Source organism: Oncorhynchus clarkii, chromosome 28, assembly GCF_045791955.1.
Source record: "Oncorhynchus clarkii lewisi isolate Uvic-CL-2024 chromosome 28, UVic_Ocla_1.0, whole genome shotgun sequence".
NCBI lineage: Eukaryota > Metazoa > Chordata > Actinopteri > Salmoniformes > Salmonidae > Oncorhynchus > Oncorhynchus clarkii.
This window is the reverse complement of record NC_092174.1, coordinates 43437760-43460482: the sequence shown is the minus strand read 5'-3', so window position 1 is coordinate 43460482 and position 22723 is coordinate 43437760. Positions and strand designations below refer to the sequence as shown.

Genomic DNA, 22723 nt, shown 5'->3' with positions numbered 1-22723 from the left:
TCTCCTTTTTTTGTAAAAAAAACAAAAAAAAAGCTTATCCAATGAAAACACTCATTTCTCTCTGACTTAGAGACCTGTCTGTGCTAAGAGTGACTAAGAAATCCATAAACTCCTGTCACCATAGTTATTATCAAACTCTCAGGGGTGACAGACTTTTATGGTCTATCAGACTTTTATGGTCTGTGAACCTAAAGATTTAACCCATAAAAAGGTGCCATCATGAAGCTGAATAAAATATCAAATCATGTCAAGTAGTAGTATTACGTATTGTAGTATACGTATTTAAATCTAGCGGCCTAAATAAAATAAATAAAAAACTATCCACATTTTTCGTTCATCTAAATTAATGCCAGATTAGATACCTGTACATATTGCAGTAATTACCATAAGAGAAAAATATAATCGTTTTTTATCTGACCTGAGTGTAAAGGTAGAGGATTCTGGATACTGGATACTGGATTCTAAAACATTCCCTACCCTAACCACTCCTGTAGATCTTAGGACTGTGTTTTATTTTACCTATATTTAACTAGGCAAATCAGGTAAGGACAAATTCTTATTTACAATGACGGCCTGCCCCGGCCAGAGCCTAACCTGGGCGACGCTGGGCTAATTGTGCGTCGCCCTATGGGACTCCCAATCACGGCCAGTTGTGGTACAGCCTGGAATTGAACCAGGGTCTGTAGTGACACCTCTAGCACTGAGATGCAGTGCCTTAGACCGCTGCGCCACTCGGGAGATAGGTTTCACCTTAAGGTAATTACAGGGACTGTGTGTGGAATGGGCTTGGTCAATCCCTCAGCTCTTCTGATAGAGTAACTCAGTCGTAGATGTGGCCATTTACAGATAGTTAGCCTTCCTGAGAACTTAACTGAGAACTACCTCAGCCTCAGGGCTCAGGGAGATAAGGACCTACCTGGCTGCCACAGGTGTGGCTGTGAGACAGACAATGACAAGGCCATGCACTGCATTACTGGTGCACCGACTAATTGACCATCTCTGCCTTTAGCCGTAGTAGGACTCCCATGTTCACCAGCAGGGGTTAAATAGGGGAGGGGTTGTAGGGTTAGAAAGTAATAAAGGATTATTTTTTTTAAATATATGTATGTATGTATGTATGTATGTATGTATGTATGTACAGTACCAGTCAAAAGTTTGGACACAACTACTCATTCCAGTGTTTATCTTTATTTTTACTATTTTCTACCTTGTAGAATAATAGTAAAGACATTTCAACTATGAAATAACACATATGGAATCATGTAGTAACCAACCAAAAAGGTGCATATTTTATATTTGAGATTCTTCAAAGTAGCCACCCTTTGCCTTGATGACAGCTTTGCACACTCTTGGCATTCTCACAACCAGCTTCATGAGGTAGTCACCTGGAATGCATTTCAATTAACAGGTGTGCCTTGATAAAAGTGAATTTGTGTAATTTATTTTGTTCGTAATGTAATGCGTTTGAGCCAATCAGTTGTGTTGTGACAAGGTAGGGGTGGTATACAGAAGATAGCCCTATTTGGTAAAAGACCAAGTCCATGTTATGGCAAGAACAGCTCAATTAAGCAAAGAGAAATGACAGTCCATCATTACTTTAAGACATGAAGGTCAGTCAATAGGGAACATCTCAAGAACTTTTAAAGTTTCTTCAAGTGCAGTCGCGAAAACCATCAAGCGCTATTTTGAAATAGCTTTGGGGGTGCTTTGCTGGTGACACTGTCAGTGATTTATTTAGAATTCAAGGCACACTTAACCAGCATGGCAACCACAGCATTCTGCAGCAATACGCCATCCCATCTGGTAGGCACTTAGTGGGACTATCATTTGTTTTTCAACAGGACAATGACCCAACACACCTCCAGGCTGTGTAAGGGCTACTTGACCAAGGAGAGTGATGGAGTGCTTCATCTGATGACCTGGCCTCCACAATCACCCTACCTCAACCCAATTGAGATGGTTGGGGATTAGTTGGACCGCAGAGTGAAGGAAAAGCAGCCAACAAGTGCTCAGCATATGTGGAAACTCCTTCAAGACGGTTGGAAAAGCAGTCCAGGTAAAGCTGGTTGAGAGAATGCCAAGAGTGTGCAAAGCTGTCATCAAGGCAAAGGGTGGCTACTTTGAATAATCTAAAATCTAAAATCTATTTTGATTTGTTTAACACTTTTTTGGTTACTACATGACTCCATACGTTTTATTTCATAGTTTTGATGTCTTCACTTGTAGATATAGTAAAAAAAACACACAAAAAACACCTTGAATGAGTAGGTGTGTCCAAACTTTGGACTGGTACTGTATATGTGTGTATGTATGTATATGTATATATATATATATTTGCAAAACATAGATATGGGGGATTGGAAGTGATGCAGACAATTACATTGATGGAAGCTACAATCTATCTGCAATATTAAAGCTGATCTACCCCCCCATCTTTAAATCACCTCTAAGTGTTCCCCCTGAGATGAAACCCCCATTTTTTAATATCCTAAATCCACCCTTATCTCCCAATGGAGATCCTAGAAGAACATTGAAAACAGAACAAAGAGCCAACAAACTCCTATCCACCACACCCCAACACTAGAGACAGACGGTCGGGGAGATGGACAGTCATACACACATGTGGATGGATTGCACCATGGTGGTTTTCACGGACAGCACTCACAGGTCTGTTTGAACTTGAAGGTCTTCTTGGACTCGTGCCACATGGTCTGGCAGTCCTCCTGTAGCTTGTAGAAGCGGGTCTTCTTCCAGGAGGAAGATCTCACCTTCAGAAGGTCTCCACCCACCAGCAGGAACTGGAGGTCTGTGTCCCCCTCCATACCTGAGGACGGGAGAGACAGAGTGTCAGGAGGATAGTAGCTACTGTATAGGCAATGAAGGCAGGTTATTATTGGAGGTTCACGTCTCCCTCAGAAGGGAAAGATATAAAATACAGACTATCAAGACAATAAAGTGATGCTGTAAGAAGAAGACTTAGCTGGATCAATAAAAAATATATAAAGAAATAATGGAGCCTATAAGGGACAGATCGAAATGAACTGGGTGAGAGGGGTGGTCCAAATTAAGGGAAGGTTGACCACAAGGGAGGGAGGGTGGTTTTTATTGGCCATAGGGGAGGGGGAGGTGGTTTTTATTGGCCACAAGGGAGAGTAGGGTGGTTTTTATTGGCCATAGGGGAGGGTAGGGTGGTTTTTATTGGCCACAAGGGAGAGTAGGATGGTTTTTATTGGCCACAGGGGAGGGTAGGGTGGCTTTTATTGGCCACAGGGGAGGGTAGGGTGGTTTTTATTGACCACAAGGGAGGGAGGGTGGTTTTTATTGGCCACAGAGGAGGGTAGGGTGGTTTTTATTGGCCACAGGGGAGGGGAGGGTAGTTTTTATTGGCCACAGGGGAGGGTAGGGTGGTTTTTATTGGCCACAGGGGAGGGTAGGGTGGTTTTTATTGGCCACAGGGGAGGGGAGGGTAGTTTTTATTGGCCACAGGGGAGGGTAGGGTGGTTTTTATTGGCCACAGGGGAGGGGAGGGTGGTGGCCACAGGGGAGGGTAGGGTGGTTTTTTTTAGGGTGGTTTTTATTGGCCACAGGGGAGGGTAGGGTGGTTTTTATTGGCCACAGGGGAGGGGAGGGTAGTTTTTATTGGCCACAGGGGAGGGTAGGGTGGTTTTTATTGGCCACAGGGGAGGGTAGGGTGGTTTTTTTGCCTGTTTTGCATGTTATTTTGCCATTACTATGTGTCACATATTTTTTTTATTTCACCTTTATTTAACCAGGTAGGCAAGTTGAGAACAAGTTCTCATTTACAACTGCGACCTGGCCAAGATAAAGCAAAGCAGTTCGACAGATACAACGACACAGAGTTACACATGGAGTTTTCACATATCAGTTTTCAAACTATGTAAAAAATATACACTACCGTTCAAAAGTTTGGGGTCACTTTTTTGAAAGAAAAGCTGATTTTTTTGTCCATTAAAATAACATCAAATTGATCAGAAATACAGTGTAGACAGTGTAAATGTTGTAATGGCCTGTAACGATCGTGTGTGGTGGAAGAAGGTGAGGACCAAAGCGCAGCGTGGTAAGTGTTCATGTTTTTAATAAAATAACTGAACACTAAACAAAACAACAAATGACAAACGAACAGTCCCGTAAGGTGAATGAAAAAACACTAAACAGGAAATAAACACCCACAACTCAAAAGTGAAACCAGGCTACCTAAGTATGATTCTCAATCAGGGACAACGATTGACAGCTGCCTCTGATTGAGAACCATACCAGGCCGAACACAGAAAATCCCAAATTATAGAAAAAATAACATAGACAACCCACCCAACTCACGCCCTGACCATACAGAAACAAAGACATAATAAAATAACTAAGTTCAGAACGTGACATGGCCATTGTATCTGGAAACTGCAGATTTTTTTATTCATGCAATATCTACATAGGCGTACAGAGGCCCATTTCCAGCAACCATCACTCCTGTGTTCCAATGTTGTAAAGCACCATAAATCCAGAGAAAGACAGACTTTGATGACAAAATTTACCCACGAGGGACCGCCGCCCCACCTTCCTGTTCCAAGTGAGCACAGCACAACAAGGTGAGTCCAAAAATGTGAGGAACAGACAGATATTGAAGGGGAAATCAACAAAGTGAAGGGGTCCAACTGAGTCCAACTGAGTCTAATATTGCGCTGATCCGCGTAATGATGGTGTAACGTCTCCTTCCATCTCACACTCTCAAACACATAGATCCCCTGAACGCAGCTCACTCTCCAGATCCCAATCACCTGAATTCTGATCACCTGTTCACACATCTGTATGTCATTATCACACACTATTTAGTTCAGGTCTTTGCACCCCGTCATTGTGAGGTATTGGTTGTTTTGTGACACACTTCTATTTGGAGCTCTGTTTTTCCCGTAATTTAATCCTCACGTGTATGATAGTTTTTGCCTGCCTCACTAACGATGCCTTTGGCCTATCGGATTTCCTGTTATCAACCTATTGCCTGATCTCCCGGACAATGTTACTAGCCTTTTCCCTGCCTGTACTGTTGCCTTTTTGTACCCCCTGTGTATGACCACCTGCCCCTGGACTCAGCTACCTGCCTCCTCCTGTGTATGACCTTCTGCCCCTGGACCCAGCTACCTGCCTCCTCCTGTGTATGACCTACTGCCTGCCCCTGGACCCAGCTACCTGCCTCCTCCTGTGTATGACCTTCTGCCCCTGGACCCAGCTACCTGCCTCCTCCTGTGTATGACCTTCTGCCCCTGGACCCAGCTACCTGCCTCCTCCTGTGTATGACCTTCTGCCCCTGGACCCAGCTACCTGCCTCCTCCTGTGTATGACCTTCTGCCCCTGGACCCAGCTACCTGCCTCCTCCTGTGTATGACCTTCTGCCCCTGGACCCAGCTACCTGCCTCCTCCTGTGTATGACCTTCTGCCCCTGGACCCAGCTACCTGCCTCCTCCTGTGGTCCTTTACAAATAAACACCTGCTGCGCCCTGTGCTTGAAACCAGCTCTCTGTCTCCCATCGTGTTCATTACAGATGGTGACATGGTGTGCGTAATGATGGGCAGCCTGAGGGGGAGCGGAAGCAGGCGTGACAAAATGTTAAATGATTTATAGTTCTATTTTTTTATACATTTAAAACCAAATACTTTTATTAAAGTAGTATTTACTGGATGACTTTCCCTTCTACTTGAGTCCTTTTCTTTTAAGGTATCTTTAACTTTTACTCAAGTATGATAATTGGGTACTTTTTCCACTTTTTCCACTGCTATTTGCTTGGCTAGTTATAGCCTAATGTTAGCTAGCTAACATTGAACCTGGTTGGTTAGCTACCTGCAGATTCATGCAGGGTAGTATTGTCGTGAGTTGGGATTATGGTTCATTGTTTAACTAGCTAGCTAGCTACATATCTACGGGACATGTGGAGGTATCCATTTCAATAGAATGTCACTGCGACAACTGTTGATAGACATAGCTGGTAAATTCGCTCTGGCTATCTACTCCGATTTCAGACCACGGGTAAGATAGTCTAGCTAGCTTCATTTTCAGATATGACATGTTTCTAATTTTGACAAAGTATTTTAATTTCAAGTGAGTGTGTACTGTTAGCTAGCTAGCTGAATGGGTGTAGACAAAGAAGAGCTCTCCAGTAGATGCCAAAACCAAAAGGCAATTTTCTCAAAAGTGAGGTTACAAGTTTATCAACTTTCAAAGCAGAATTACTTTCCCGTTGTTCCTCAAATGCAGTGTATGATATACCATTTTGTAGCTTTGCGTCTCTGCTTTTATTCAACGTAAAAATTACAAATAAACACAATTTTAAATTTTGATACATAAAACTGAATCAAGGTGGTCGGTCACATATGTATTTTTTTTCTACTGACAAATCAAATCCATGGGTCAGTAACCAGCAGGTAGCCTAGTGGTTAGAGGGTTGGGTCAGTAACCAGCAGGTAGTCTAGTGGTTAGAGTGTTGGGCCAGTAACCAGCAGGTAGTCTAGTGGTTAGAGCGTTGGGTCAGTAACCAGCAGGTAGTCTAGTGGTTAGAGCGTTGGGCCAGTAACCAGCAGGTAGTCTAGTGGTTAGAGCGTTGGGTCAGTAACCAGCAGGTAGTCTAGTGGTTAGAGCGTTGGGTCAGTAACCAGCAGGTAGCCTAGTGGTTAGAGTGTTGGATCAGTAACCAGCAGGTAGCCTAGTGGTTAGAGTGTTGGGCCAGTAACCAGCAGGTAGTCTAGTGGTTAGAGTGTTGGGTCAGTAACCAGCAGGTAGTCTAGTGGTTAGAGTGTTGGGTCAGTAACCAGCAGGTAGCCTAGTGGTTAGAGTGTTGGGTCAGTAACCAGCAGGTAGTCTAGTGGTTAGAGTGTTGGGTCAGTAACCAGCAGGTAGCCTAGTGGTTAGAGTGTTGGGCCAGTAACCAGCAGGTAGCCTAGTGGTTAGAGCGTTGGGTCAGTAACCAGCAGGTAGCCTAGTGGTTAGAGTGTTGGGTCAGTAACCAGCAGGTAGCCTAGTGGTTAGAGTGTTGGGTCAGTAACCAGCAGGTAGTCTAGTGGTTAGAGCGTTGGGCCAGTAACCAGCAGGTAGTCTAGTGGTTAGAGTGTTGGGTCAGTAACCAGCAGGTAGTCTAGTGGTTAGAGCGTTGGGTCAGTAACCAGCAGGTAGTCTAGTGGTTAGAGCGTTGGGCCAGTAACCAGCAGGTAGTCTAGTGGTTAGAGTGTTGGGTCAGTAACCAGCAGGTAGCCTAGTGGTTAGAGCGTTGGGTCAGTAACCAGCAGGTAGCCTAGTGGTTAGAGCGTTGGGCCAGTAACCAGCAGGTAGTCTAGTGGTTAGAGCGTTGGGCCAGTAACCAGCAGGTAGGCTAGTGGTTAGAGTGTTGGGTCAGTAACCAGCAGGTAGCCTAGTGGTTAGAGCGTTGGGTCAGTAACCAGCAGGTAGTCTAGTGGTTAGAGTGTTGGGTCAGTAACCAGCAGGTGGTCTAGTGGTTAGAGCGTTGGGCCAGTAACCAGCAGGTAGTCTAGTGGTTAGAGCGTTGGGCCAGTAACCAGCAGGTAGTCTAGTGGTTAGAGCGTTGGGTCAGTAACCAGCAGGTAGTCTAGTGGTTAGAGCGTTGGGCCAGTAACCAGCAGGTAGTCTAGTGGTTAGAGCGTTGGGCCAGTAACCAGCAGAGCGTTGGGTCAGTAACCAGCAGGTAGTCTAGTGGTTAGAGCGTTGGGTCAGTAACCAGCAGGTAGTCTAGTGGTTAGAGCGTTGGGTCAGTAACCAGCAGGTAGTCTAGTGGTTAGAGCGTTGGGTCAGTAACCAGCAGGTAGTCTAGTGGTTAGATTTGCTTAACTGACTTGCCAGTAATAAACACAAGGTTGCCAACTACTCATTAGTTATTAAGTATTTTTGTGTGGCCTCATCAAAAGCGTGAGCTATATAATCTTTATAAATACTGTAGCGACCCTGGTGTATAATCGCATTAGTTATTAAGTATTTTTGTGGGTATCGACTTCCGCCACTTGAGCTTGTTTTTTTTTCGGTATTATTAAACAGTAGCATGCAAAACATAAACATAACAGCCTGGACGAAACCATAAAAAAATATGAGAAAAAAAAACACAAATCTTGCTACAGTGTAATGAAACAGGCAAGGAGTGCGGCCCGAGCCCTCAACCATCTGGCCCATAGCCACGCGAAAATCGACTGTGCCACAAAACCATGCTTCAGTGGCAGAGTCGATATCCGCACATATACACCAGGGTCGCTACAATACTATATAACTGTAGGGAGTATGGAAAGAGTGCTATTGAATTTAGATAGTGTAGGGATATAGAGCTTTTGAATGTTAGATACTCTGGGCATTTTTACGTGATAGAATGACTTGAAAAGGTGTCAATAGTGAAAGTCGTGCCAGCTGATCCCAGGTACTACTGCCTCCATACAGGCATTGCAAGTGCTATGCCTATTAGGTGACCTAGTGATCATGTGTCACAGTATATGTTGGCTACAGTCGCAGGTAAAAACAGCTGTCAAATGGTTGACACAACATCTTACAATATCACAGGTGTTCCCGTGGGTTAGATAAGTAAACTTACCCAACAGTTTCGCATTTAAACGCGTAACCTTCTTGCTTTTTTCATTGTGAAGTAATTCCTCGGATCTGGTGCGTTTGGGCTGCCTTTGTATGCATTGCATTGTGACTTCAATTCCTTACAAATAGTATCCGTTGTTACAAATAGTATCCGTTGTTACAAAACAAAAGTGTCTTGTCAGCGAGAATACTATTCGTGCTTGGCGTTTTGAAAGGATATTTCTTAAAGGGCGTGTACTACTCAAGGGTAAAAGTTCACTAATCATTTTACAGTCAACTCCACTCCTCAGTAAAGCGATAGGCAAATGCTGGTTACGGTAAGGAGAAAACACCTGTTACTATCATTTTAAATAAAAAAAACACAATGAAAAAATGCCACTGTGTTACTGTCTGCATATGCTATTAGATGGTTATGCTCGGTTTAAATCAGCATCATTTTAACCAAAGTGTCTAGTATACTAAGTAGCCCTATGCCATCATTCATAAGGACAGTGGCTATTGGACAGATGTGTATGATCAATATCATGAATGATGGCGTACTATTTATAGGAGTCATACTATAAGAGATGGCATCTGCCAAATGTGATTATTTTCATTATGGCCTTACCTTACCTTACTTTGCCTGAGACAGCTGTACTTAGATGGTATTGATAATAAGACTAGGTTGCCCTCTTGCGGTGAGATTCTAGAAGACATTGTGTGCAGGGCCGGTTCCAGGCATTTGCGGACTCAGTTGGGTCTCAATTTACCAGTTAGATTTGCAGCAGTAAAATATTTTGCCGCGAGGTGGGAGGCCTCCCAACCAAATTTCACGTTGGGCCCCCAAAAGGCTAGATTGTATGAAAAGGATATAACCGCAATCATTGCAGGGTATTTTGTCATCTCCTTACAATTATGAAATGTCTTATTGTTTTGTTGTGCAAAATGAAGTTATAACCCTGCCAGCAGCTACTGTAAACATCATACCATTGAATGGGGAGTATGGTGAGTATCATATGGAAACCAGAAAGTGAGCCACATAATGATTCAGACTGAGACAAACAAGAATTAGGCTAGATATTTAGCTAGAAGAGGATTGGTTCGCTTCACTCTCAACTGCCTGCCATTTCCTAGCTCAGCTGAATTCAAAATGGACCACTAACCACTATCCCATAGCCACTATCCTGTACTAGGGATGTGTCAAACGGACCATTTTTCTTAACGTTTAAAAGGCCATTTTTTTCTCTCGGTTTTCCGCTAAAACGATAGGAACAATTCATAAAATGTCACGTTTAATTTACAATGAATAACATATTACGTATGTTTGACCGCAGGAGCCGGGAAATTAAGTTATCTAACGTTACTTCCACCCCGTACTGACATAGAACGCAGCTACAGTAACATGTCTATAGCGACAATTGATAACTTTTCAGACAATAATAAATGGAAAAAAAAGTGCCGCATCAGGTCTGTACCTTTTCAGACAGTAGAATTCTGCTCCGGCGTCAAAATGTTATGTATTTATTCCCTGACAACAATAAACGTCGCTGATTGATGTGCTGCTATGTTTTTTTAGTGCAGTTTTTTTTATTGTATGGTAGCTAGATGTGTTTTATTTATACTAAATGTCTTGGTAAATCACGGTATTTGACAAACATTAAAGTACTGTTTTAGGAGAGTGGTATGCGCGCAGTTTGAGATTATATGATTGACAGTTCTGGTTGCCGAGTGATGGATTTTAGTCCCGCTTTACAAACAAGTTATTAAATGTCCGTTCATATCACCAGACAAGGTTTTTGAAAAACCGTAGTGTAGCCTACACTCACAGACAAACAAAGATGCCGTAGCCGAGGCGCTTTCAAGGGGCCACATCCCAATATGTTTGAAAAGCGTAATCAATGCATACCGGTAACCTTCTGTAATTTCACACGAGGCCAAAACGAAGAGTAGGCTACCCTGTGTGCACACAAGACTGGCCCTAAAAGACATTGGTGCCATGAATAGGCTAGGATATTCTACACGCAACAGAGTGAAGACTGAACACACGCTATAAAACCTATAAAACTATCTATCCCATAGCTGCTATCCTATAACCGCTGTCCTATAGCCGTTGTCTTATAGCCGTTGTCCTATAGCCGCTGTCCAATAGCCTCTGTCCTATAGCCGCTGTCCTATAGCCTCTGTCCTATAGCCGCTGTCCTATAGCCGCTGTCCTATAGCATCTGTCCAATAGCCACTGTCCTATAGCCCCTGTCCTATAGCCGCTGTCCTATAGCCGCTGTCCTATAGCCGCTGTCCAATAGCCACTGTCCTATAGCCACTGTTCTATCCTTATATTTAGATAAGGCTATGGATACACCTATCCAATTGTGTCAGACCGACAGAGGTGCCCAGCAGTAGGGGGTAGGTATTAAACAGAGGTGCCCAGCAGTAGGGGGTAGGTATTAAACAGAGGTGCCCAGCAGTAGGGGGTAGGTATTAAACAGAGGTGCCCAGTAGTATGGGATAGGGGCTGAGGGTCCATGGGCTGTATTGAATATAGGGCATAGAGTCTAGACGGTCCAGACCAAGGCCACGCCTTTTGCCTACAGGTGGAATGCAATTCAACCAAAACCTCACACATATCTTTTTTCAAATCCAAGTGTGCCCTCAGACAAAAGTTGTGTTAGTGTTGTTGTGTGGGCAGTTGGTAAAGAATATGGGGGATGATGACGTTCACATTTCATACCCACCCCATGGAACTTATCCCCATGGTACATATCCACATGGAACTTATCACCATGGAACATATCCCCATGGAACTTATCCACATGGAACATATCCCCATGGAACATATCCACATGGAACTTATCACCATGGAACTTATCCCCATGGAACTTATCCCCATGGAACATATCCCCATGGAACATATCCCCATGGAACTTATCCCCATGGAACTTATCCCCATGGAACATATCCACATGGAACTTATCACCATGGAACTTATCCCCATGGAACATATCCACATGGAACTTATCACCATGGAACATATCCCCATGGAACTTATCCACATGGAACATATCCCCATGGAACTTATCCCCATGGAATTTATCCACATGGAACTTATCACCATGGAATTTATCTACATGGAACTTATCACCATGGAATTTATCCACATGGAACTTATCACCATGGAACTTATCCCCATGGAACTTATCCCCATGGAACATATCCACATGGAACTTATCACCATGGAATTTATCCACATGGAACTTATCACCATGGAATTTATCACCATGGAACTTATCCACATGGAACTTATCACCATGGAACATATCCCCATGGAACTTATCCCCATGGAACATATCCCCATGGAACATATTTATCTATTTGATTTAGATGAGAGCAGTGGGATTGACTGAGATACAGTACATACATACATACATACATACATACATACATACATACATACATACATACATACATACATACATACATACATGCATGCATACATACATACATACATACATGCATGCATACATACATACATACTGACGCGGGTTATTGAGAAATAATGGGTGTTGATTCATGTAGGTTATGGCTGTGTATTATATTACCCTATGAGTAACCATTATGACTAACAGAATAACAGCTTCCTGTAATTATACACCTGCCGTAAACTATTTGGAATGTTGTTGGTCAAGACCATCACAATCAACAGTTGTACATTTAAATGAGTAAAACAACGAAAACAAATCAAAACATATCCTATTCAAGTTGCTTCAGATGACAAAATGTAACCTTTTTTAAAACGTATAGATCAATAAATGATTTAATTCATCATTAAAAAAGAACAAAGTCTGTAGCTTTTACCGTGTTTGTCGTTTATCCCATTTGTTTCCATCTTGTGCCTATGATAGTACCGGGGAAAGTTGTCCGTCCTCTCTATCCGTCCTCCATCCTCCGAAGGCCACTCCCCCCCTGCTCTCTGCCGTGTGCGTAGTTACGCGTGCCTCGGATAGCCTAAAATCATTGTTTTTCTTATTCAAAGAGTACAATATAACATCATCAAAAACATGATCAAAGTAAGGTTAGTTCTGAGGGCAGGTACTTTTCCTGTGGAAGATTGAAATGCCACTCCTCCTTCCCGTCTGTTGTCAACGAGTGATGTCCCTGGCATCGTGGACCAGTTTTGGGTTACTCCTTACGATACCATTTTCGTGCGAAGTCAATGCTAAATGCATAACATACTTTCGGAGTGACTTCATTGTGAAACAATTCTGTAGTGTCAACCGTCCTATTTATATTCAGAATGTATCAAATGTAGATGGATCAGTAAAATAATAACTTAAGTCAGCTGAGCTATAGGTTCGGTTGGACAGTCAGTGTAACTGTAAATTTAGCCTTCCCACTCAGAATGTCACAGATGACAAGTGATTGATCAATGATTCTCCGTTCGCAGAATCACTAGCGATCTCTAAGACAGCTGGCCCTCTGCCCCATTCCCAATGGGAATTATTGGAGGCTCATAATTGAATGACTCGCGCGTTCTCTCACCAATGACAGACATCTTGACCTGAAAGAAGCCAGACCGGTCTCAAAGCATAACCTGAGGCTAATATCTTCCCTTGGTTACTGTTGCTGGCAACCGTTTGAAAGAATGTTTAAACAATAGGAAAGGTGGAGCAGGTGACAGCCTAGTAAAGTATTTCATAAGGATCTACTGTGTGTTGTTATTGTCCAGTTTAAAGAATAGAGGTCAGCTAAGTTGTTATGTTTTCATGCATACATGTTTTTTTGTCCGAACAGTACATATTTTAACCAATGGGTATGTAATGATGTCATGTTTATTGGTCTGTGGTTAATCCAGACGGTCTGTGGTAAAAGCATGGGAATGTAAAGCAACCTGCAGGACAAACCGTTTTCATGTACTTATCTTCAACTATACTCTGTGCATTCAAAGCCTGGCCCATATACTGTATATTTACATTTTTGTCATTTTGCAGATGCTCTTATCCAGAGCGATTAACATGCGCAATTAGTGTTAAGTGCCTTGCTCAAGGGCACGTCGACAGCTTTTTCCACCTAGTCAGCTCGGGGATTCGAACTAGCAACCTTTCGGTGACTGGTCCAACACCCTTAACCACTAGGCTACCTGCCGCCATCATGGATGTTGGCAGATGGTTAACTAAAAATGACAGTGCATCCGCATCACACTTAACTTGATTTGGACCATTGACCCCTGACCCCTGGTCAAGTTATCCATCTGGCGAACAACTCGGCCAGTATGGTTAAAGATGGCACTGGACGAAAGTAAAGGGCAACTCCAGGAGATGTGCTTTAAAGGTTGATTCATATGGGCCTACTCTCTTTTACTGGTGCTCCTGCACTGGTGGTGCTCCTAACTAAAGGTTATAGCACTGGTGGTGCTCCTAACTAAAGGTTAGAGTACTTGTGGTGCTCCTAACTAAAGGTTAGAGTACTGGTGGTGCTCCTAACTAAAGGTTATAGCACTGGTGGTGCTCCTAACTAAAGGTTATAGCACTGGTGGTGCTCCTAACTAAAGGTTAGAGTACTTGTGGTGCTCCTAACTAAAGGTTATAGCACTGGTGGTGCTCCTAACTAAAGGTTATAGCACTGGTGGTGCTCCTAACTAAAGGTTAGAGTACTTGTGGTGCTCCTAACTAAAGGTTAGAGTACTGGTGGTGCTCCTAACTAAAGGTTATAGCACTGGTGGTGCTCCTAACTAAAGGTTATAGCACTGGTGGTGCTCCTAACTAAAGGTTATAGCACTGGTGGTGCTCCTAACTAAAGGTTAGAGTACTGGTGGTGCTCCTAACTAAAGGTTATAGCACTGGTGGTGCTCCTAACTAAAGGTTAGAGTACTGGTGGTGCTCCTAACTAAAGGTTATAGCACTGGTGGTGCTCCTAACTAAAGGTTAGAGTACTGGTGGTGCTCCTAACTAAAGGTTAGAGTACTGGTGGTGCTCCTAACTAAAGGTTATAGCACTGGTGGTGCTCCTAACTAAAGGTTAGAGTACTGGTGGTGCTCCTAACTAAAGGTTATAGCACTGGTGGTGCTCCTAACTAAAGGTTAGAGTACTGGCTCCTAACTAAAGGTTAGAGTACTGGTGGTGCTCCTAACTAAAGGTTATAGCACTGGTGGTGCTCCTAACTAAAGGTTAGAGTACTGGTGGTGCTCCTAACTAAAGGTTAGAGTACTGGTGGTGCTCCTAACTAAAGGTTAGAGTGGTGCTCCTAACTAAAGGTTAGAGTACTGGTGGTGCTCCTAACTAAAGGTTAGAGTACTGCTGGTGCTCCTAACTAAAGGTTAGAGTACTGGTGGTGCTCCTAACTAAAGGTTAGAGTACTGGTGGTGCTCCCTAACTAAAGGTTAGAGTACTGGTGGTGCTCCTAACTAAAGGTTAGAATACTGGTGGTGCTCCTAACTAAAGGTTATAGCACTGGTGGTGCTCCTAACTAAAGGTTAGAGTACTGGTGGTGCTCCTAACTAAAGGTTATAGCACTGGTGGTGCTCCTAACTAAAGGTTAGAGTACTGGTGGTGCTCCTAACTAAAGGTTAGAGTACTGGTGGTGCTCCTAACTAAAGGTTATAGCACTGGTGGTGCTCCTAACTAAAGGTTAGAGTACTGGTGGTGCTCCTAACTAAAGGTTATAGCACTGGTGGTGCTCCTAACTAAAGGTTAGAGTACTGGTGGTGCTCCTAACTAAAGGTTATAGCACTGTGGTGCTCCTAACTAAAGGTTAGAGTACTGGTGGTGCTCCTAACTAAAGGTTAGAGTACTGGTGGTGCTCCTAACTAAAGGTTAGAGTACTGGTGGTGCTCCTAACTAAAGGTTAGAGTACTGCTGGTGCTCCTAACTAAAGGTTAGAGTACTGGTGGTGCTCCTAACTAAAGGTTAGAGTACTGGTGGTGCTCCTAACTAAAGGTTATAGTACTGGTGGTGCTCCTAACTAAAGGTTAGAGTACTGGTGGTGCTCCTAACTAAAGGTTATAGTACTGGTGGTGCTCCTAACTAAAGGTTAGAGTACTGGTGGTGCTCCTAACTAAAGGTTAGAGTACTGCTGGTGCTCCTAACTAAAGGTTAGAGTACTGCTGGTGCTCCTAACTAAAGGTTAGAGTACTGGTGGAGTACCATGCACTGCTACCAATGAAAAAGTTATTTTAGAGCCGGGCCCTGCCCCCAACCCAGTTTCCCCCGACAATAGTGATGGAGAGGCAAGTTGCCGGCTGGATGCCGGGGGAGCTTGTGGCCCTCAGCACTTCCCTTTCAGGCCAGGCTTACCTCTGGGCGGCGCTCAGTCAGCACAGCAGGGCACAGGGATCATTAACACACAGGGATTAGTGTGTTTTTACACAGGGACAGGGTCTCACTTCTGGGAAGAGGGAAGAGGCATCCCCATACAAATGTAGGATCTTAATTTGATCACCCTGTTGCAGGAGTGTATTTGAGGCTTAAAAAGGCTTCTGAAGTTTGTCATTTTGATGTAGAAATTTCAGACTTGATTTTTCCTTAAAAAAATGTATCAAAAACATAAATTAATTAAAATCCACATAATAATTCAAATTTCCTGTTGCTACAGGGCTATTTTCCTGCTGTAGCAAACTGGCTCAAATTAAGATCCTACATCTGTAGATATGGAACCCTAGAATTCCCATCTTCTGATGAATGGTCTGTGGGCATCCCTCTCTCCCAAGCTATAGAGGTCAATGGAAAGGCATGCTCAACCCTCTCCAAAGCCATCACATTATTAGAAAAACTGGGGGAGACAAATCCAACATCCAGGAAGAGAACCAGAGAATGAATGTGTTGCATTGGATTTGAGCTTGCACGTGATTGGTTACAGACTCATTTCGAGGCACAACAGGGTTCACAATTGAAAAGTGCACCACAATTGCCCGATGTTTGTTCATCCCTTTAAGCCCTGAGATTAATGTAGTGCTTCACAGTAAACTGTTGGTACAGCACCAATACAGCTCTCTGACCTGAACAGCTGGTCTTTATGCAAACGAGACTAATTGTTTGTGATACAACAAAGTTCTTTGAGGGTGCATGAAAAGGGTTGCCTGACTTCCCTGTGATGTGTATCAATGACAACATACCACCTACCATTAAATGAACGGACTATTCAATAAATGACAAATATATATTTGATACATGTGCCTTCAGAAAGTATTCACACCCCTTGGACTTTTTCCACATTTTGTTGTGTTACAAAGTGGGATTAAACTGGATTTAATTGTAATTTTTGGTCAGTGATCTACACAAAATACTCAATGTCAAAGTGGAAGAAAAATTAAAACATTTGTAAATATATATATATATATATATATATATATATATATATATATATATATATATAAATAAAACACAAAAATATCTTGATTGGATAATTATTCAACCCCCTGAGTCAATAAATCTTAGAATCACCACCCTGATGTCTCTTGATGAACATATCAATAATATTTCAAGGACAACTGTTTTTCTCTCTTCGTAACATTGCAAAAAATCAGAAACTTTCTGTCCAAAAATGATATCAGAAAAATGTATCCATGCTTTTGTCACTTCTAGATTAGACTACTGCAATGCTCTACTTTCCGGCTACCAGGATAAAGCACTAAATAAACTTCAGTTAGTGCTAAACACGGCTGCTAGAATCTTGACTAGAACCACATTCTTTAATCATATTACTCCAGTGCTAGCCTCTCTACACTGGCTTCCTGTTAAGACTAGGGCTGATTTCAAGGTTTTACTGCTAACCTACAAAGCATAACATGGGCTTGCTCCTATCTATCTTTCCGATTTGGTACTGCCGTACATACCTACACGTACGCTACGGTCACAAGACGCAGGTCTCCTTACTGTCCCTTGAATTTCTAAGCAAACAGCTGGAGGCAGGGCTTTCTCCTATAGAGCTCCATTTTTATGGAATGGTCTGCCTATCCATGTGAGAGACGCTGACTTGGTCTCGACCTTTAAGTCTTCGTTGAAGACTCATCTCTTCAGTAGGTCCTATGACTGAGTGTAGTCTGGCCCAGGGGTGTGAAGGTGAACGGAAAGGCACTGGAGCAACGAACCACCCTTGCTGTCTCTGCGTGACCTGTTCCCCTCTCTGCACTGGGATTCTCTGCTTCTAAACCTATTACGGTGCTGAGTCACTGGCTTACTGGTGCTCTTCCATGCCGTCCCTAGGAGGGGTGCGTCACTTGAGTGGGTTGAGTCACTGGCGTGATCTTCCTGTACGGGTTGGCGCCACCCTCGGGTTTGTGCCGTGGGGGATAACTTTGTGGGCTATACTCGGCCTTGTCTCAGGGTGGTAGGTTGGTGGTCTGTTGATATCCCTCTAGTGGTGTGGGGGCTGTGCTTTGGCAAAGTGGGTGGGGTTATATCCTGCCTGTTTGGCCCTGTCCGGGGGTATCGTCGGACAGGGCCACAGTGTCTCCCGACCCCTCTTGTCTCAGCCTCCAGTATTTATGCTGCAATAGTTTACGTGTCGGGGGGCTAGGGTCAGTCTGTTATATCTGGAGTACTTCTCCTGTCTTATCTGGTGTCCTGTGTGAATTTAAGTATGCTCCCTCTAATTCTCTTTCTCTTTTTCCTTCTCGCTCTCTTTCTCTCTCTCTTCTCTCAGAGGACCTGAGCCCTAAGACCATGCCTCAGGATTACCTGGCCTGATGACACCTTGCTGTCCTCAGTCCACCTGGCCATGCTGCTGCTCCAGTTTCAACTGTTCTGCCTGCGGCTATGGAACACTGACCTGCTCACTGGACGTGCTACCTGTCCCAGACCTGCTGTTTTGGACTCTCTACCACACCTGCTGTCTCTAACTCTGAATGATCAGCTATGAAAAGCCAACTGACATTTACTCCTGAGGTGCTGACTTGTTGCACCCTCTACAACCACTGTGATTATTATTATCTGACCCTGCTGGTCATTTATGAACGTTTGAACATCTTGGCCATGTTCTGTTATAATCTCCACCTGTCACAGCCAGAAGAGGACTAGTCACCCCTCAGAGCCTAGTTCCTCTCTAGGTTTCTTCCTAGATTCCAGCCTTTCTATGGAGTTTTTCCTAGCCACCGTGCTTCCACATCTGCATCGCTTGCTGTTTGGGGTTTTAGGCTGGGTTTCTGTACAGCACATTGTGACATCGACTGATGTCAAAAGGGCTTTATAAATACATTTGATTGATTGACTAGGCAACTCAGGAAAATTTGATGTCATCTCGGTAAGCAACTCCATATTTGACCTTGTGATTTAGGTTATTGTCCTGCTGAATGAATTTGTCTCATCACAGTGTCTGTTGGGAATCAGACTGAACCAGGGTTTCCTCTAGGATTTTGCCTGTGCTTACCTCTATTCTATATGGAATGGTCTGCCTATCCATGTGAGAGACGCAGACTTGGTCTCGACCTTTAAGTCTTCGTTGAAGACTCATCTCTTCAGTAGGCCCTATGACTGAGTGTAGTCTGGCCCAGGGTAGTTAAGTAAAGGTTAATAAATAAAAGGTTAAATATTTTTTTTTTTTTTTTTAAAGAATAATACTAAATAAAGGTTAAGAAATAAAAGGTTAAATAAAATGTTTGTTTTTTTAAAAGAATAATACTCAGTTAAACTACATCAGCGGAATACGTACAATGCATTAATGAAATACTTATGGACTGCTTATGCATGTGTTATGTATGGTTTATGTATGGGTTATGAATGTGTTATGTATGGGTTATAAATGTGTTATGTATGGGTTATGAATGTGTTATGTATGGGTTATGTATAGGTTATGTATGGGTTATGAATGTGTTATGTATGGTTTATGTATGGGTTACGTATCGGTTATGAATGTGTTATGTATGGGTTATGAATGAGTTATGTATGGTTATGAATGTGTTATGTATGGGTTATGAAGTCCTTATGTAGCCTAGATACCCTTCAAGTTAAGGGTTACCACATGTTTAACATTGTTCAGAAAGCAGTGCTACAGTAATATACTGTCTGTCTTCTTTGTTATGCATTTAACTGAATCGTTCATATGAAAAACATCCAAGATACTCATCCCACAACCGTGAAGATACCATTTCCCTAAAACATTTGTTATATAGAAAATTAGATCAAATAGGGGAGAGTGGGGTAAGTTGAGATGTTTTTGCATTCAGCCTACGGTATGGGGTAAGTTGAGGTATTTTCCATTCATCATACCCCCCGGTATGAGGTAAGTTGAGCAGCCTTGGGGTAAGTGGGTGATGGTGTCTTGTGACAGTGGGTGTTGGTGCTTGTAGGCCAAAGATTCATTCATGGAATGGGGATGTGGTACATTGTATAACTTCAATGTATGCCTACATTCAGATTTAAATCTCTCTGTTCATTATCACTTACCCTTCCATTTGTTGACCAGCTGTCTGGGACGGGGATGTTATTTCGATGTGCCAATTTGTAGGCAAGTTCTCTGGGTTTGACGCTACTAAGCCTATGAAACTGTGAGATTATTGATATGTTTAGCAAGCTCAGACTCCATGTCTTAGTAAAACAAATGGTGCTATCTAGAACCTAAAATGGTTCTTCGGCTGTCCCAAAAACGAGATCCCTTGATCTCTTTCCCTTTCCACAGAGGGTTTTACATCGAACCCAAAAGGGCTCTACCTGGAACCAAATCTAAGTAAAGGAATGGAATAAGAATATATACATATAAATATATGGTTGAGCAATGACAGAGCGGCATATGCAAGATGCAATAGATGGTATAAAATATAGCATATACATATGAGATGAGGAATGCAAGATGTGTAAACATCATTATTAAAGTGACTAGTGATCCATTTATTAAAGTGGCCAATGATATCAAGTCTGTGTGTAGGCAGCAGCCTTTCTGTTTAACAGTCTGATGGCCTTGAGATAGAAGCTGTTTTTTTTTCAGTCTCTCGATCCCTGCTGTGATGCACCTGTACTGACCTCGCCGTCTGTATGGTAAGCAGGGTGAACAGGCAGTGGCTCGGGTTGTTGTTGTCCTTGAGTTCATACGCCTCACAAAAATACTATCCATGTTACTCATAAAACGGACGAAATCTAATCCTCATTGTATGGGGCATTGTGGTCATCGGCTCAACTTACCTAGGCAAACATTTTGACTATAGCAGCCTGCACAGCTAGAAGGATGCGCGTTCATGTATAACTATCTCCTTTGGTTTCGATACAAGCATCATGAAACCTTTAACACCATAAATTCATTTGAATTTGTGATTTAAAAAAAATAAATACTTATTTGCTTACCACTTTTTTAATGTGGTTTCTTCCTTACGGACTGGTTGCGCCATAGAAACATGTGACCTCACGTGGCTTTACCCACAACCCCCAGGAACGTTGCTGCTCTCCAAGATCCTCTCACTCATAGATCTTGTTTTCAAGATCATCCTCATAATATTTTAGGTTTTGAATACTTGGGGAAAACTCAGACTCAAGGGTAATTGACTCGTCATTTAGGCTTACCCAATGTGTTAAGTGTACTCCTATTTTAAAAATAGGTGTTCTCTCCTACTTCCTCATAAATTAATTTATTCCTACATGAAACTAACGGGAAAAAACCCGTTTTACACATTAGGACTTTATGCCACCTGTGAAGTTTGTCTCAAAGTCTTGTGCTGATGCCTGGGAATATTCTGTTTAGCCACGTTATCTGTAGTCTTTTCCTTAGAATTAGCATCATGCTTCACCTTGTTGTTGCAGAATTTGGCTTAGCTGTTGTCATGTCAAGTGTTATGCTCTGTTCTGTGTTGAACTGTGATGTAATGCATTTCATAGACTCCTGTTATGACTGCACCCTAACACAAGGCCATTGTGTTCTGGAACTGTTGCTTGTATAAAAAGAACTGTCGCACATTGTTTACACAACAACCTCATTAAACTGGACATGTATATAATCACGTTCCCCAGGGTATTCACTAGTTACCACAGTCACAGAGTCATAATTATGGTTAACCCTCGCCTATTTCTAAAATATATATTTTTTTCTCCAGATTTTAAATCGAACCTTAACTCACACGGCTAGCCTTATGCCTAACCCGAACCTTGAATGAAGATCAAAAAGCAAATCTTTGTTTCCATACATTTTCAATTTTACTTTGTGGCTGTGGTAACTAGTGAAACCCCCCCCTTCCCTAGAGCCAGATATTGAGTGCGGTGCGCCCTCTTGTGGGGAAACGTTGTAAATTCAAGGCCTGGGGGCCACGTTTAGATCCTTGGACCAAAGACCTAACAGTACGAAGACAGAAAGGAAATGCTTCAATCACACGTGTAACTCAAAAAAATTAGGGGTTCAACAAGGGTTCTTCTGAGATCCTCAAAGTTCTTTGAAGAACCTTAGGGTTCTTGTCACTGAAAATTGCCCCCAAAAGGTTCTTCCAAGAACCTCATAGGAGGTGGGGGTTAATTAAACGAGGAACCTCCTTAGTTGTCAAACATAAAAATATTAATAGTAAAGTACAGATACCACCAAAAAACTACTTAAGTAGTACTTTAAAGTATTTTTTACTTTAATACTTTACACCACTGGTATTATAATGAAACCATCTGTCTTTTCATATTTGTGCAAATCTTTCTAAAAACAGAAAATGGACACAATTCAATGGATATCAATCAACAAAGAGGTAAGAATATGTAAACTATAAGAACATGTTGAAGGCTTGCTGTAATTGGGTGCAGATGACTGAACTGCTCTCTTCTGTCTGTGTCTGCAAATATACTGACCAGGAGGCATACAAAGGTATATCAATTAGTAGTGTATGTTATGCAGAGCACATTTGAGAAACCCTTTTAAAGGGTTCTTCGAAGAATTTACAGGGGTTCCCCCACAGTTTCAATTTGAAGAAACCCTTAAGGATACTCCATCCTTTGTAGAGTGTAGGCGATGTCCTGGCGACGTTGGCAAGCTAAACTCATGCGCAGAAATATATAATCAAGTCTAATAATCAGGTAATCTCAAGCCGAACAGCGCATGTGTAGGCCGTCAAATGAATGGCACTCCTTCGATATAAAGCCATTTTTTTACGAAAATAAAAACGTTTCAGTTTGTCACTTTCACGAGGTTGCAGTAATAACATGTTCACCTAATTAAGACATATCTCGAATCTAGGTTGTGCCTTTAGATTTCGAGAAAATTTACAACTATGGG

General features: G+C 42.6%; 1 protein-coding gene across 3 annotated transcripts in view; it reads right to left on the bottom strand.

Moving 5' to 3' along the window:
* Window positions 1–20902, bottom strand: part of LOC139387509 (1-phosphatidylinositol 4,5-bisphosphate phosphodiesterase delta-1-like) — a 52228-nt gene extending 31326 nt beyond the window's left edge. Inside the window, exons 1-2 of one of the 3 annotated variants that reach the window (XM_071133773.1) lie at window positions 20827–20902; window positions 2666–2824 (exon numbers count right to left, since the gene is read on the bottom strand). In XM_071133773.1, coding sequence (XP_070989874.1) covers window positions 2666–2822 — 157 coding nt within the window. In that variant the 5' untranslated portion in view covers window positions 2823–2824; window positions 20827–20902. Of the gene's footprint in view, window positions 1–2665; window positions 2825–8588; window positions 8782–12415; window positions 12458–20826 lie in introns of those variants that run through there. The other 2 variants (XM_071133772.1, XM_071133771.1) reach the window with 2 other exon arrangements.
* Window positions 20903–22723: the final 1821 nt, after the last annotated feature.